The sequence below is a fragment of the Lampris incognitus genome, chromosome 1 (assembly GCF_029633865.1).
Source record: "Lampris incognitus isolate fLamInc1 chromosome 1, fLamInc1.hap2, whole genome shotgun sequence".
Taxonomy (NCBI): domain Eukaryota; kingdom Metazoa; phylum Chordata; class Actinopteri; order Lampriformes; family Lampridae; genus Lampris; species Lampris incognitus.
Window position 1 is genome coordinate 134,767,393 of NC_079211.1, and position 17,621 is coordinate 134,785,013.

Sequence of the window (17,621 nt, forward strand, 5' to 3'; positions counted from 1 at the left end):
AGATATGTCATGTTTCTATGTTAACAGTAGAGCGCTCGTATTGTTGTGGTACTCCACAAAGCCATGGCGGCGCATGCAATTACAGATTGTACCTTTAATGTACACACAAAGACTTTACAGAATGAGATGCTAAATGTGGTTTTCCTCTCCAGACTTATCTTCCAGTGATGTGGGCATGGGGGGTGTGAGGCGCCACCCACTCCTCTTCAATGTGTCCGTCCCCCGCCATGAACGCGTCACAGCAGCTGAGCTCCGTCTCTACACCCTTGTTCAGACCGACCGCCACCTCTACGCCGGGGTCGACCGTAAGGTCACCATCTACGAACTGGAGCCGCATGACAGGGACAACAACATGACAGAGGAGAGGACAGAGGACATGAGAGGAGATGCGTTCAGAGGAGGAGGAGGAGGAGAAGAAGAGGGACGACAAGAGCTGGTGGAGTTGGCGTCTCGTCAGGTCTACGGCACTGATAATGGCTGGCAGGCCTTTGATCTCACCACTGCTGTTCAACGCTGGCGCAAGTCCGAATACAGCACCACCCACAGGTTGGAGGTGCACATTGCTACCCTGGCCGCTGATGAGTCAGGGGGTCAGGGGGTTGAAGGGTTGCCAGAGGGGGACTTAAAGATTGACACCAGCCCGGAGGAAAAACACAGACCTCTCCTGATCGTCTTCTCCGATGACCAAAGCAGTGATCACCGTGATGACAGACGGGAGCTGAACGAAATGATCGACCATGAGACCTCAGATTCGGTCCTCCAAGATAACTTGGGCCTGGGCCTGTATGGGCTGTGGGGAGAGATGGGGAGGGACAGTGAAGCGAGGGAGGAACTGGACGAAGAGGCCCTGATCCAGATGCGGTCCAACTTGATCTATGACACAGCGTCCCGTATCCGACGCAACGCCAAGGGCAACCACTGCAAAAAGCAGTCTCTGTTCGTGGAATTCAAAGACATCGGGTGGGATAGCTGGATCCTGGCACCCACTGGGTATGATGCCTTTGAGTGCAGCGGCATTTGCTCCTACCCGCTGACAAAACACGTCACCCCCACCAAGCACGCCATCATCCAGACCCTAGTCAACATCAACAGCCCGCAGAAGGCAGGACGGGCATGTTGCGTGCCCACCAAGCTAGACCCCATCTCTCTTCTGTACCTGGAAGACACTGGTGTAGTCACCTACAAATACAAGTTTGAAGGCATGGTAGTGGCAGAGTGTGGTTGTCGATAGTCCTGATTCTGGAGAGATGAACTCTTGATAGCATCTTAGTACTAGACAAAAATAAGTAAATAAATCCCGGGACAACATAAGCTAAAATTAAGCTGAAAAACAAGACAATCCAGAACTCTTTAAAAACAACTGTTTTCCCCAAAATGAACAGAGGAACAGTTGTTGGGATCTCTGTCAGGATTACTGGGTGAGCCTGGAGGTTGGCATTTGCAACTTGCAAATGTATTTATGCTTTAAAACACTAAATTTGGTCTTTAAACGCTACATTTTGCATTTCAAGACAAAACGAGAGCAATTCTTCTTGTATAGTCGAGTCAACAGTATCAGTTACCACTACAGAGATGAACTGATGGAAATGTGCAGCAAATCTACAGTCGAGGTGTGTTTTTAAAAGCAATGCCGAGGCTTTGTACCAGTTTAAGGACTCCCAAAGACTCCCAGTAAACATAATGGTATTTTTGCATCACGTGCAGCCCAATGGGAACTATTGGGGCAGTTTTCTGACCCCTTCCCCCCTTCGTTTCAGCACTGATCCACTGACATCCATCTTCTCCTTCACTTATCTCTGGCCTTCTCGGTGGATGCAAACCCTAACCAGCACTTAATATGGCCGGGCTTAGAAAACAACCTCTCTGACGCAACCCGGGCCAACATGTAGTTCTTCAGGCCCACCTCCCGCTCCTCCCCTGATACGTCAGCGCTGGGCAGGGGGTCAGATTAGCGGGGTTATCACTCTTTCAACCTCTTTCCAACTTCAGCTCCAATCAGATGCCGTGCAAGCCACATCTCCAGCTTTCACTCCTCTGGCCACAGCGATAATGAGGTGTCAGAACCGAGAAACATGTGTGCCGCCACTCTCAGACTTGAGGATGGGATGCCATTGTAAGCTGTTTGGGAGGTGCTGGTGGAATAAGGAAGAGCGACAGGAAGGTGAGGACAGCGTTCGAAAATCCCAAACACTGTAAATCACATGCTGGCTCAAGTCAATCCCCCCTAACCATGTGACCCCAACATATCTCCTTGTCCATGACTTTTTAACAGTAAAGATTAACTTTTTGAACTGTTACCTTAAAGAATGGAAATGGCGGTATCATGCCCTCAATGCTCTTTATGGATTCTGAGAGGAGATACAATTATGTTTCTTTTCTTGTATGCTTTTTGATACTGACTTCCGCTGCTCAAGTCAAACAAAAGACTATTTATTGCTCTAATTTATTGATATTTACAGCAAAGAGAAGATGACTATGTAAAATTTTATTGCTCATGTAGTGTATGGTTTGGTATCAGTGATATTTCTATATGCTCACCTTATGAGGAGCAACACAACAAATTCTTCAATAAACCAAAAGAGCAATTCCCAAAAATGTGATGACAGAAGAGTTTCTCATGGCCTAAGATTTGTCACTGCTGAACTAAATAGCAGATACCGTGGGTTTGTTCATATCTAAAGTGAAAAATTGTGCTAATTAACGAAACAGTATTTTATCATCCAAATGAATGGAAAGCAGTGTTCACAGCTGGATTTAAATGATTTCTTTACCATACTACAACTGAGCATCAAGGTATCTGTATGTGTACTTTAATTTTTTTTCAAACAAAACACACGGTGTGAAAAAGAGCACGTACATTTCCAGATTGTTTTCCAGGAGGAGTTGGCAGTACCAGTGTATCAGTACGTGGCTCAGTTTGACAGTATCAGCTCACAGGTCATAGGTCACACATGACACACAAACACAGAAGCATGGGAAACAGACCGCGAGTCTCCCTAATGAACACAATGGATGTCCCACCGCTAACACTGACCGTACAGTAGCAGATGCAGACAGCTGTGATGTAAAAAAAAAAAAAAAGAAAGAAAAAACTTTTCGCAAACAATGAACAGTAAGCTGCACAACAATCTGGCCTTTGTTTTTTTCAGTGCCCTTCGAAACAAAACTTTGAATTTTAATTTGATCTTTGACTCTGATCCTGATGGTGACAGCATTGTGATTTTCTTTCTGTGTTACCAACGCACACTGATATTCAAATAAAAGACAAATCTGATTCTGAAAGGTGTTTGGCTTCATCTCTTTACGGTGTTGTGGTACGCAGCATGTGAAATGAAGCAATTTACATTTTTGAAGAGTGCTAAACGAGACACAAGATCAGAAAATGTAGGATACTGTACACAGCCCCACACATAGTACTATGCAGATGGTACATGGATGGCTGATAACAAGGGGGGAATGTTTACAGCGAGCCGATGGCAGGCTGCCTTTCGCTCTCTGTGAGAGGGATTGTGCCACCCATGTCGAAACACTGAGGTGGGAACATTCCTGTAGGGGTGAAAACACAGAAAACACTTCACTCTCCACTTCACTCTCCAAAGCAACATGTGTCTGATGGGCCTGAAGGGCAGTCATGCTGCTTTCAGCTACACAAAATAATGCTGCATCTATTACGAGCTTCATCAAGATCCCAACTGATGTCATTGATTTATTTGAATTTTTTTTTTTATGTTTCCTCCCCTTTTTCTCCCCAATTGTATCCGGCCAATTACCCCACTCTTCCAAGCCGTCCCGATCTCTGCTCCACCCCCTCTGCCGATTCGGGGAGGGCTGCAGACTACCACATGCCTCCTCCGATACATGTGGAGTCGCCGGCCGTTTCTTTTCACCTGACAGTGAGGAATTTCGCCAGGGGGATGTAGCATGTGGGAGGATCATGCTATTCCCCCAGTTCCCCTTCCCCCCCTGAATAGGCGCTCCAACCAATCAGAGGAGGTGCTAGTGCAGTGACCAGGACACATACCCACATTTGGCTTCCCACCCGCAGACACGGGCAATTGTGTCTGTAGGGACGTCCGACCAAGCCGGAGGTAACGGGGATTCGAACCGCCGAACCCCGTGTTGGCAATGGAATAGACTGCCACGCTACCCAGATGCCGTGACTGATTTATCTTAACACTTAAATCAGGGGGAGTCTGATAGAGTTAACTTTCTAATAATAATAATCTATAATTTAGAATAGAATAGGACCAAAGAGACTAGATACTCCAACTACACATGCTCTCAAGTGTCACCTCGTGGTTTAACCTAAAATTCACAATAGTTTAGAGATCAGAGCATTTGCTTTTCTTGGAATTGTAGAGCAGAAGGAACGGAGAAGACCGTAGGTTCACACTTTAGCCATGTAGGCAACTTTCTTTAATCAACGGTAAATCAGAGAGACAATAAAACCACAGCTCGACTGAGCAGAGGCGGCAAGAAGAATCAGAAAACTGGCTGAACAACCATAACTTAACCCTGCGTTAACCTGCCAGGGCAACCCTGACTTAACCCTTAGTTCCTGGGGAGAATTCTATCCCCAATACGTGTCCACCACATGAGCCCCCCCAGAATTCGCCCTAGTAATTGAAGTCAGGCAGGCGCAGGGGGACGACAGGCCGTCCGCGGTGGCTCCGGGTAACAGGGGCCGGAGTGTCTCTGGGAGGCATTGACGTGGGCCTGTGGAGGTCGGCCTGAGGAGCAGAAGAGGCAGCGTGGGCCTCCACGGGGGGAGGAGGCGGAGCCGGGGGACGACCGCGACGAGGAGGTTGGGCTAACTCCAACGGCTGCGTCAAGTCTAGGTGTGCGGGTTTAACTCGGTCCACTGAAACATGCTCGGCCGTGCCCCCAAAATCTACCACCAGGTGCTTAGTTCCCCGTTCCAGGACGCGGAAGGGGCCGTCATAAGGGGGTTGCAGAGGGGGGCGGTGTGCGTCGTGACGGATGAACACGTAGTCCGCTGACTGCAGACCTGGGGGCACCTGAGACACCAGAGCGCCGTGTTGGGCGGTAGGGACGGGTGTGAAAGCTCTGACCCCGTCCAGCAAGGAGGCTCATTGGTCCACAGCTGACCAGGGACGCGTTGCGTTGGACATGAAATCGCCAGGGACTCGCAGCGGCGTGCCGTACACCAGCTCCGCAGAGGAGGCTTGTAGGTCTTCCTTCGGGGCGGTCCGCAGGCCCAGCATGACCCATGGGAGCTTGTCGACCCAGTTGCAGTCCTTGAGAGTAGCCCGAAGCGCAGCCTTCATGGACCGGTGGAAGCGCTCACATAGGCTGTTCGCCTGAGGGTGGTAGGCGGTAGTGCAGTGAAGCTTGACGCCAGAGCCTCACCCACAGCATTCCATAGCTCTGAGGTAAACTGTGGCCCGCGGTCAGATGAAAGGTCAGAAGGCGTACCGAAACGTGAGACCCACGACCCAATAAAAGCCCGGGCCACATCAGCAGACGTCGTGGATGCCAGGGGAACAGCTTCAGGCCAGCGCGTAGTCCTGTCCACCACAGTGAAGCGGTAGGTGAACCCATGGGAGGGGGGTAGGGGACCAACCAGGTCGATGTGGACATGGTCAATTCGTCTCTCCGGCACTGCGAAGCGTTCCAGGGGCGCCTTAATGTGGCGGTGTATCTTAGCCCGCTGACAGGCAACACACGAGTCGGCCCACGCTTTCACGTCCCTCTTAAGTCCCTCCCACACAAACTTAGCAGAGGTCAGGCGCACGGATGGCTTACCGCCTGGATGAGAGAGGCCGTGCACAGCTTCAAACACGGGGCGTCTCCAGCTGTCCGGGACGATGGGCCTGGGCTGTCCTGTGGAGACGTCACACAGGAGGGTGACACCTGTGTTGCTGAAAGGAACGTCCTGCAGGCGGAGCCCCGTGTCGGAGGTCCGGAGACGGAGGATGCTCGGGTCCGTGGCCTGGTCAGCAGCCATCTGTGCATAGTCTAGGCCTAGGTGGACCGCTCCAATCACTGCCCTAGAGAGGCAGTCAGCTACCTGGTTAGACTTACCAGCGACGTGCTGGATGTCGGTAGTGAATTCCGAAATGTAGGAGAGTTGTCGCTGCTGGCGAGCGGACCATGGCTCGGCTGTCTTGGACATGGCAAACGTGAGGGGCTTCTGGTCCACGTACGCAGTAAACTCGCGGCCCTCTAGCAGGAACCGGAAATGCCGGACGGCGAGCCAGAGACCGAGGAGTTCCCTGTCAAAAGTACTGTACTTGCGCTCTCGGGGTGTAAGCTGGTGACTGAAAAAGGCCAAAGGCTGCCAAGTCCCCCCCCACCCACTGCTCGTGAACCGCACCAACAGCATAGTCCGATGCATCCGTGGTTATGGAAATAGGCGCTGTAGGTGAAGGATGCGCCAGCAGGGTAGCCTGGGAGAGCGCAGCTTTAGTCTCGGTGAACGCACGGTCCCGCTCTGCTGTCCAGTCGACCGCCTGGTTGGGGGACTTGCCTTTCAGCGCCTCGTACAGTGGCCGGATGATAAAGGCGGCTCGGGGAATGAAGCGGTGGTAGAATGTCACCATCCCGATGAACTCCCTGAGCGCACGAGCTGTTTGGGGGCGCGGAAAGGCCGCCACCGCTTCCACCTTTGAGGGCAGGGGGACCGCCCCGTCCCCAGTGATGCGGTGCCCGAGGAAATCAATGGCCGTCAGCCCGAACCGGCACTTCGCCGGGTTGACGATCAGTCCATGCTGGATGAGGCGTGTGAAGAGGGCGTGAAGATGGGACAGGTGTTCTTCCTCGGAGGCGCTGGCGATGAGTATGTCGTCCAAATAGACGAAGATGAAAGGAAGGCCACGGAGCACTGAATCCATCAGCCGCTGAAAGGAGTGGGCTGCGTTTTTGAGTCCAAATGGCATTCGTAGGAATTCAAATAGGCCGAATGGGGTAGTCACCGCTGTCTTGGGGATGTCCGAGGGGTGCACGGGAACTTGATGATAACCACGGACCAGGTCGACTTTTGAGAAGACGCGTTTGCCAGACAGGTTTGCAGAAAAGTCCTGGATATGCGGGACAGGATAGCGGTCGGGCGTGGTGGCGTCATTTAGTCGGCGGTAGTCCCCGCATGGGCGCCAACCTCCATCAGGCTTAGCGACGATGTGGAGTGGGGACGCCCACGGGCTGTCAGAGCGGCGGATGATCCCCATGCGTTCCAGGTGCTCGAGCTCAGACTTGGCAATGGCGAGTTTGGCGGGGTCAAGACGCCTGGCTCTGGCGTAGACCGGGGGCCCCTTCGTAGCAATGTGATGCTCCACCCCATGCTTAGCGGTGAGTGCAGAGAAGGTAGGCTGGGTGAGGTCAGGGAACTCAGCGAGGAGGCGGTTGAACTTGTCTGCCTCTGAGAGAGAGTTGGCTAGACCTGCATAGGCCGCTTCCCCCCGCGTACATGCGAAGGAGGAGAAGGTTAAGGCGTCGACCAGACGGCTGTTCTGAATGTCCACTAGCAAACCGTAAGGGAAGCGTTACATTGGCCATGACGAACTCCCACGTGAAACGTTATCCACCAAAACACAGTTCTACAGACCGCACGCCGTAGGTGTGGATAGGGCTGCTGTCAGCCGTCGCCAACTGGGGGCCCCGCTCCCCGCCCATGATGTCGACGTCAGTAGCAGGGAGCACGCTTCTCTGTGCGCCCGTGTCACAGAGAAATCGCCGACCGGAGATGGTGTCGAGGATGAAGAGTAGCCTGCTCGTATCGCCAACACTCATGGCCACTACTGAGTGTTGGCCCTCTCGTTTCCCGTCGGCCTGTAGTTGCAGGGGGAACGGCACCGTTTAGCTTTCGCACCAAATCGAGCGTGGTACATACAGAGTCCAGAGGGCTTGTAGCGGTCTGCCGCTGTGGCGCCACCGTCGGGCCACGCCCGCGATGTCGGCGGGGGGCCAGTGAAGGTAGGAGCCAGCACCCCGGCATGGGAGGAACGTTGTGTAACGACGAAGAATCGGTCAGCCTCCTTTGCCAGCTCACGGGGATCAGTGATGGTGGAGTTAGCGAGCGCAGTCTGGACGTGGGGCAGCATGTTGCGCAGAAACAGCTCCATAAACAGGAAACATGGCTTTTCTTGACCCAGTAGGTTTAACATCCTGCTCATTAGCTCCGATGGTTTGCCATCTCCCAAGCCCTGAATTGCGAAGAGGCGACGTGCTCTCTCCGTTGTTGACAGTTCAAAAGTTTCAAGGAGGAGATGTTTAAGTGCGGCGTATTTACCATCGGCCGGTGGGTTGGTTATGAAACCGCTTATCCTGGAAGCTGTAGCGCCCCCCAGCGCTGCCACTACGTAGTAGTACCTGGTCTCGTCTGCTGTTATGTCTCTGAGCGCGAACTGTGCCTCAGCCTGCGCGAACCATGTAGCCGCGGAAGACTCCCAAAACTCCGGCAGTTTAATTGCAACGGCGTTCGTAGCCATAATGTGTGTGGTTTCAGAAAACTTATCCGAAAACCGACGTCGGGGTCACCAGTGTAGAGCCGAAGGAACGGAGAAGACCGTAGGTTCACACTTTAGCCGTGTAGGCAACTTTCTTTAATCAACGGTAAATCAGAGAGACAACAAAACCACAGCTCGACTGAGCGGAGGCGGCAAGAATAATCAGAAAACTGGCTGGACAACCTTAACTTAACCCTGCGTTAACCTGCCAGGGCAACCCTGACTTAACCCTTAGTTCCTGGGGTGAATTCTATCCCCAGTACGTGTCCACCACAGAATATTGTTTAAAAGTGATTGTACTTTCTTTTAATGATCGAGGCATAAATCAACTAAGCCCCACTCAAGGAGCAGGAAAATATATATATATATATATATATATATATATATATATATATATATATATTAAACGGAAGCTACCTTGTCCCATAGGAAGCCATTCATTCAAATGACGATGGCGGTCTGCTTAGCAGCCAAGCATATGCATAATTATTTGCCTGCTTTTTGAAATGTCTTGCTCGCATTCAATTTCTGTGATAGGACAACTTGAACGCTATGGCGGTACCGACATGTCAGCAAAACTGGTCAATCGATACACCTTCTGCATCTCATAAAGAAAACCCACCAATCACACGTTCAGATTCATGCAGCTGCAGCACCATTATTTACAACAGATAACAAGGACATTTCAATGATTCTTGAGGCAGCAAATTCTGCACATATACAACCGTCGGTACACTGGGGGGGGGGGTACATTTTTCTGTGAAAACAGTATCCCTCGGAACAAACTTTGACACGAAATCTTAAATGAAAATTATGTGTCTCTGAAATTAAGAAATAGACGACTCCCCATAGTAAAAGATAGGGTTCTAGTCTTTTTGGTCGAGAATTAATGCCGGGCAGCGTTTCCAAGATGGCGCCCAAGTGAAGGGAGGACCTGATTGAGGACCGAGCGTCTCTTGCGAGGCTTTGCTTATGTAACGGGGGCAGTCCTATGCTGTTCTATGCTGATCAGCCTGCTGCACGCCCGTCACTCTCATCGTTAGCTCTGCGTTGTGTTCTATTTTCGGTGGGGTCCCAGGTGTTGTGGGGGGCCCTCAGTCTCTCATCATCATCATCATCATGATCAAGGAAGGAGGGGGGACACACAGGACTCTATTTGGCCCACCTTGCCATTTATTTAGTTTCAAACCCTTCGACAAACGTCCAGTCCTCCAGCGGGAGCGGTGTTTCTTACGGACGTGGGGGTCGAAGTTCAACCACTGCCCGGACTTCACTTGTGTGCGTTAGAAGGAGAAACCGTCCACGGGACTCCGATGTAAGAAAGGATAAACAAGTATTTTATCCCACAGCTTGCAGTATCTTCTTACAGGGATACTCAAAGTTACGTTCTCCTCAACCAGCAAACCTGTCCTACGGTAAGAAACACGCGTGGCTCGGCTCGATCGCTGCTTGAGACTCCTCCCCCAAAACAAAAATGGCCTCTCCCGCGTTCCGTCTTCCGTGTACCCATAAGACCTCTCTCTTAAAGCGACAGTATACGTATATGACGGTCGTTGTAAAACACATAAAAGTAAATAATGACATAAAATAAAATGTAGTAAACACAAATAACAGCACACAGACAGGATTTGGTGATATTTCATACTCAAACAAAATAAAATAAAAACATTAATTTTAACCTGGTTACACTTAGATGTCATGGATTTGCTTTTGGTACGTTACAGTTATGTGGCTATCATTACATAAGATTGAATTAGATTAATTTAGTTTTGTTTGGTCAAGTTTTCTGGTGTGGGAAGATGGCGGCGCAAATTCACGTTTGCAGTGGCCTCACCCAGTACCGTCCATGCAGTGTCTTTGTCCATGTCTGCGTTTAAGTTTGTCTTTGTTTGATGGCTGGGAGAGCTTGGTCTGCAGCACCCTGTGGGCCCAGGGACTGACAAGACGCAGAAGCGGACTAAGCTAACTGCTAGCCCATGCAGACCGGCAGTTCAGATAACACCGAGGGCGGTCTGGCGGCGGCCTCGCCTAGCCTTGACTGTGTTTTAGTGTCGTCTTGTGGAATGCGGGGAAGTGTGTCGAAGTTGTTTGGCTGGGAGAGCTAGCGTTTGATCGGCTGAGAGAGCTTGGTCTGCTGCACCCTGTGGGTCCAAGGACCACGGCCCTGACCGGGGCTGCGCCCGAAGAGGAAACACCGAGGGCGGTCTTACAGGACGCAGAAGCGGGGCAGGCTAAGCTAACTGCTAGCCCATGCAGACCGGCAGTTCCGACAGTCATCCTGGCTGGCGTTCGTTCTCCTGGACCGTGTTTTTTTTGTTTTTTTTTTTACTTTGGATATATGTGTTAGGTTGGATATATGTGTTTGTGTAGTTCTTGTAGTTTGGAGGTGCATGTTTTTGTCTTTGTGTTGCACTGCTGTGGGCTGGGGGAAACGATGTTTCATTTCATTTCATGTGCGCAAGTGCATGAAATGAAATGACAAAGTGTTTCTGATTTCTGATTTCTGGTCAAGTAAAGTTTAGTCTACTTTTGTTTTTGTTTTGTTTTTTAAAATTCTAGTTTACTGTAGTCTAGTCACATCTAGTCTAGTAGTTCAGTTTAGTTTTGTCTAGTCAAGTCTAGCCTAGCCCAGTCCACTATTTATTCATTCATTCATTCATTATCCAAACTGCTTATCTTTACTCAGGGTTGTGGGAAGATTGAGCCTATCCCAGCAGTCATTGGGCGGCAGGCAGGGAGACAACCTGGACAGGCCGCCAGTCTACTCTTGTTTAGTTTAATTTAGTTTAGTTTTGGAAGTCTAGTCTAGCCTCTTCTTGTTAATATAGTTTAGTTAACATTAGTTTAGTTTAGTTTAATATAGTCTCATCAAGTTAATCTAGTTTAATTGAGTTTAATCTTGTCCAGTTTAGTTTAGTTTAGTTTGGTTTGGACTAGTTTTGTTTAGTCTGGTCTAGTCTCATTCAGTTTAGTTTAGTTTAGTTCAGTTTGGTTTAGACTAGTTTTGTTTAGTCTGGTCTAGTCTCATTCAGTTTAGTTCAGCTGAGTTTAGTTTAGTTTCATTTCGTTTCGTTTCGTTTAGCTTAGTTTGGTCTGGTCTCATCAGTCTAGTCTATTCAATTCTATTTTATTTGTATAGCCCAATATCACAAATTACAAATTTGCCTCAGTGGGCTTAACAGCAACACAACATCCTGTCCTTAGACCCTCTCATCGGATAAGGAAACCCCCCCCCCCCAAAAAACCTTTAACAGGGAGAAAAAATAGGAAGAAACCTCAGGGAGAGCAACAGAGGAGGGATCTCTCCCAAGACGGACAGCGTGCAACGGATGTTGTGTTCACGCAATTTACATAATACAACGTTGAAAGAGGATAACAGAATTATAATGGACGTAAAATTTATGAAGAATATGATGCACAGGATGCCAAGCAGTGTCCAGATGCAACGGAACAGTCCAGGACCCAAGCCACGTGACCAGCATCATCATGTAAAAAAAAAAAGAAAAAAGTCTAGATGTTTAGTTCAGATTTGACTAAATTCAAAAGACCTCTGTTGGCAAACAAGAGGAACTGACACAAAATTACATTGTCTAATCATATTATATCTGTAGTTTGCTATATAATTACATTATATTATAACGGAAGTTGCCATTGTGGTTGCCCATTACAGTGATGGATTACACAGATTCCTGAAAGAGTTTTTTTGGATGACAAGAGTACTAACAACAAGTGTACTGAGATATTTTAAAACACAAACAAGTCTGGCACTGAGTGACCTTTAATGTAAGATGAGGGCAGAGGTCCTCCAAAAACGGAAACAGACCACGGGGAAAGAGCTGTGGCCAATTACTGTGTGACAACAGCTGGCTCAGTGTGTGAAACTCACTAATTGAATATTTACAAAAACTCCAGAAGAAATATGAATCTGGCCACTGTCACTGCATGACAAAAGTTTGGGCGGCGGCAGGGGGGTTGCAATGGGAAGTCTTTAGCATTTGTATTAATAAGGAACATTACAGAATGATCTGTTCTTTTTTCTTTCTTTTTTTTCCTTTTCTTTTTTTTGCCCCCTCCCCTGTGTTGATGTTACTCTAAAACACATTGGAAAACTGTTGTAGCACTGTTGTGTGAATTTCAGCATAACCCTACGTCTACATGCCCATGTACACAACAACCCTCACTGTGCCCCTCCAACCTCTGAACTGATCTTACAGGCTGGCAACATGTCGTAGCAGAGGGCATTTCGTGTGCTTCTGTGTGAACGTGTGTGATTTGGCTGGGTCATCGTTTCTCATCCTGACTCTGACGTGGGGCCTGTAATAGGGCCTGATTGTTTCCGTTTTGGGTCACATGTTTATCAGTTCATCTCATGACAACAGCCAACCCAGCACGCACCCTCAGCGCCGCCCCCCCCCCATAACCTCTTCATCTGCCAACACAGGACAGTTGCTCAATAAGTACTTGACTCCTTTATGTAAAAATACACCGCGCTACTCTTCCCGTAATTTGTACTTGAAGCCAAAAATCACCGAATCACAGCGAAAGTGATTGTGAAATCCTGCAACAAAAAAAAAACCACTGACACAGATAAACCTATTAAATCCAGATATCCGCCCGCCTTGGTTCACTCACTTGTGCCTGTCGCGGACTGTGACCGCATGAATGAATTTGGAGCGGCACAAATCAGAAGCACAGCCGTGACCCAACAAATTATGCAGCTGGCATTCAGCTAAATACTGCAGCAGCAGCAGCTCTTTATCAAAGCTTTTACTTTTACACAAGAAAAAAGTTTTCATTTCTACTCATGAGCAAAATCTAACTGTAATAAAATACACATTAGGTTACAGCATTGCATAGACCAGTGTTTCCCAACCCAGTCCTCAAGGACCCCCTATCCTGCAGATTTTCATTGTAACCCTGCATAGGTAGCCCTGCTTGTATTTACTCAACCAATCATCTCACAGCACTTAATTATGCAAGGTGTGCAAGATCTGACATAATTCATTGCTGATTGGTTGAATAACTACAAACAGGTACCTATTCAGGGCCGCAAAGAAAATCTGCAGGATAGGGGGTCCTTGAGGACTGGGTTGGGAAACACTGCAGACCATGTCTGCCTCAACATGATGCATGCAATCCATCCATCCACCCATGGTAACGTTTGAGAGCTAGTATGCAATTAGCCCCATATGTGACACAGTCTCTTCACAACATTCTGCTGCCCTGAAATTGGGTCATGTAACTTAACATAGACGGACATGAGGAATAACTCAACAAGTCACTGTTTTACCCGTTTTCAATCAGTTATTGCTTCTTTTAATATTTTGTCGTGTTCTTAAAGGTCTCCACAGTCCTACCAGTGGTATAAAGCATTTACTCAGGGTGAAACAAATGTTTAAATCACATAATTTGACGGCCTGTGTTGATTTTTAGTTAAATATGGCACCATCTGCTGCACTTCTTTGCTGTACATTACGGTAATATGACTGCAGCATACCGCACTGTCACTACACTATACGTTACTGTAACGTACAGCGAAAAGAAGCGCAACAGACGAAGCCATCTTCAATAGCACAGGCCGTCAAAATATGTGATTTAAACATTTGTTTCACCCCGGCTATACATTTGGTACCATTGGTAGGATGGCAGAGACCTTTGGGAACATGACAGTTGGTATGTTGGTGGTAATATCAGCGTGTACATGTCACACAGGCCTGCTGGAGGCTGGAAATCACCATCAGTCACACGCTGGTAAATTCTGGCTGTATGCAGGTGAAGTATAGATGTCTAGGCATTTTCTTTCTTCTCTTTTTTTCAAAAATCATTCTATTGAGCATGCTATTGTTAGCATATAATTTATTTTTACATGGGATAAAACAGTAATTCTGGTTTATACATATTTCTGCTTCAGTCTAATTTAATTGCAATACCTGAATGAAAACATGTTAAAAAAAGGGACCTTTTGATTTATTCCTCATGCCCATCTATTATGTGACCCCATCTCAGAGTAATAGAAGGTTACGAATTGATGGGGTCACAATTGGGGCTACTCTGCAATACAAAATAAGTGTTATGTAATTTGATTGTCTGTGTTTGCCCAGACTTGTAGTTTGGTGTCATGTTATGGAGAGTTGTCAAATGGCTCCTATGGTAACTCTCTTTCTGCAGCGATACACAATTCCTCCTATCTCCCCGTGATGAAGTGTCAGACGCATGAGCAATTTAGATCTGCTCAACTTATTTCCTGTTAAATAAATAGAGCTGCCACGAGAGGTGTTGACTGTTATTGGAATTCCTCTGGCAAAATGTCAAATGAGTTGGACGACCAGGCCTCATGAGGGTGCTCTCATGACTGAATGTGTGGGGTGGTGATTATATGCCGACTTAAAAATAAAACGAAACGCACATGGTTCCAAATTGTAGTTTTAGGCCAGTGGTTAAAAATAAAAAACCAGATTCTCTCAAAAACCGGGACGCACAAATCACCATAAAACCTACAGAGTCCTGAGGCCCAGACAGGCAAAGACAGCGGGGGTCTGTTCTCCTGCATACGCCAAGATTTTTCATTAGGTATTTGTGAAACCTTTTGTGTGAGAAGATATTTTATGAACCAAAGAACACCAGGATAAAAATGGAAATATGTAAAAACACATAAATCTGTAACCCTAAGAATGAATTATTATTCATCTGATGCATCTTTTTTTAAACTTGAGTCTGACTTTATGTACTTGAATGATAATTATTTGTACCTTTACACCCAAATGTGTTTCTCTTTACATCGGTACACCTATTTGGTGTCATACCATTGAGGACGGACAGCTGCAGGAGATATTAACAAATAATACTTACGAACACTGCATCATCATTTTAAAACATTTTAGAATATTAAATTTCAAGTTTTCCATCTTTTATAAAAAAAGAAAAACTCAAACGCCAACTATTATCTGTGATATATCGTAATGCTGCTTTAGACCTACTCATGCACCCCCTCAAATATTCAACTAAATCCATACATCCATTATCCAAACCACTTATCCTGCTCTCAGGGTTGCGGGGATGCTGGAGCCTATCCCAGCAGTCATTGGGTGGCAGGTGGGGAGACACCCTGGATAGGCCACCAGGCCATCACAGGGCCGACACACTATTATATGCCATTCTTTTTAAATGTCCTTTTTTTTTTAAACTAACAAAACTAACTAGACTAAATCCAACTAAACTCAACTAAATCTATGTAATAATATTGAATAATCACTGAATAATTCAGTAACATGTGCATTGTTTTACAGTTTAGGTGTATGGTTGTGTCCCTACAATGTCTTTATTTTAATAGATGCATGTTTCAGAGTTGGTCCACCATGCAGGCTATTTGATCTTTTAAACATGCTGGGTTGGTTGTCTGCCAGTGTGCCTGCAAACACCAGGAAGAAAATGGGAAACACAAGGGGCCATCTGTGTATGTGAGAGTCAGAGAGTGAGTGAGAGAGAGAGAGAGAGAGAGAGAGAGAGAGAGAGAGAGAGAGAGAGAGAGAGAGAGAGAGAGAGAGAGAGAGAGAGAGAGAGACACGGGGGGCTCGTCGCATTATTAAATCTTGAATGTCTCTTACATGTTGGTTACACATGAAAAACCCACTTTTTATTGTCAAATGACAATATCTTTATTGCACATTCAAAATTGAAATGAGAATAAAAATGGTCTGTCAGTCAGTCAAATCAACCTGAGCAAAAGGTTTACAAGAGGAAGCCATTTTATGGGCTAATTTGAAAACTTGGCAAACATGGGAGAACACTTCCACGAATACGGAACAATTTAAAGCTTTAAAAGGACACCACAAACTTTCAGACTTAAACCGGTCGGTTTTTTTAATGACTACAAACCAAACTATTCCTGACCTGAAGTTTCAAAATGGCTCATAAGCATCCCTCGTTTGATTCACAGACAGCTAGCTTGCAGCTAGCCATGGCTTTCTGTTACTCTGAGGAATGCTAACAACACCAGCCCACCCAGCACCGAGAGGAAAAGAAAAACAACCAACGAAAAGAAAAAAATCTCAAATATTCCTTTGACTAAAACCAATAATAACAGAATTAGAAAAGAACAAATAATAATAATAATAATGATGATGATGATAATGATGATAATAACAACACTGTAAATCTGTTTACAACTATGATTATTTTGTTAAAATCAATTTTAACCCGTTTTGTTTTTTCTTTTGCATTGAAGCGCAAGTGCAGCAGAATTGCAGACACCGTCACTTTTTAGCACACGGTGACTTTCTTTGGAAAAAGTTGAACATATGATCCATCAGATTCAAAAACAGCATGCTTTTCAGTATAAAGGATATCACAGGACATCTCACCTACTGAACACAGGGGACAGAGGAGGGGTTGCACCTAAGTAGGGTTTGGTTTTTTTGGTCCCACATCAAACAATAAAAATCAATTATAAGTAGACTTCAGAATGATGATATAGTTATTAAAAATGTATATTTCAAACTCAGTTTACTCTTCAGTGGATTTGTCCAGCTCTCTAAGAGGCTTCTCTATGTTTGACTCAAGTCAGTTCAATGCAGTTCCTTCACATTGCATATGCAGTTTTCAATCACCACAAACTTGGGGTAAAAAAAAGTCTACTTATTCCTCCCAAATTTCAGATATCATATGTCAGTTAGAATATGCCATTAAAGCCAAGGGGCACAGGTGACTGTGCTTCTCAAATCCCTTGCTTTTACAATCTGAAAAAGTTTCAGACAGTATATTAAAACTGTCAGCAAACTGGCTTAGGGAGCATGAACAACAAATACATTTTTTTCTCCCTCCCTTTAATTTGTGCATGGTATCTGGTGATGGAAAACCAACCAAGCAAAAACTTTTAACAAGATTTTCTGTAACATCAGACCAGAGCTAGACATGCTCAAACAAACACAGGACACCACTTCATGGATGTAGCTATCCAGAGCACTGCATTCAAGGCAAAGGGTCATTTTTATACCTTCCAGAACTTAAAAACAATTAATGTGCTGAACACTCCTGTGAAGTAATGCAGAGGCTTATACATAAAAGGACTGCCATCACAAAGATCTATGCTAAATGGCTAAACTTTCAATTGCCAAAAAGTGTACAAAATATTTAGTTTGTTATGGAAAGTATGTTCAA

General features: G+C 46.5%; 1 protein-coding gene across 1 annotated transcript in view; it reads left to right on the forward strand.

Moving 5' to 3' along the window:
* The window catches only part of bmp10 (bone morphogenetic protein 10), a 2,734-nt gene extending 1,197 nt beyond the window's left edge, over positions 1 to 1,537 (forward strand). The window contains exon 2 of the mRNA XM_056292723.1: positions 153 to 1,537. Within this exon, the coding sequence (XP_056148698.1) occupies positions 153 to 1,231 (1,079 nt within the window). The 3' untranslated portion in view covers positions 1,232 to 1,537. The remainder of the gene's footprint in view (positions 1 to 152) is intronic.
* Positions 1,538 to 17,621: the final 16,084 nt, after the last annotated feature.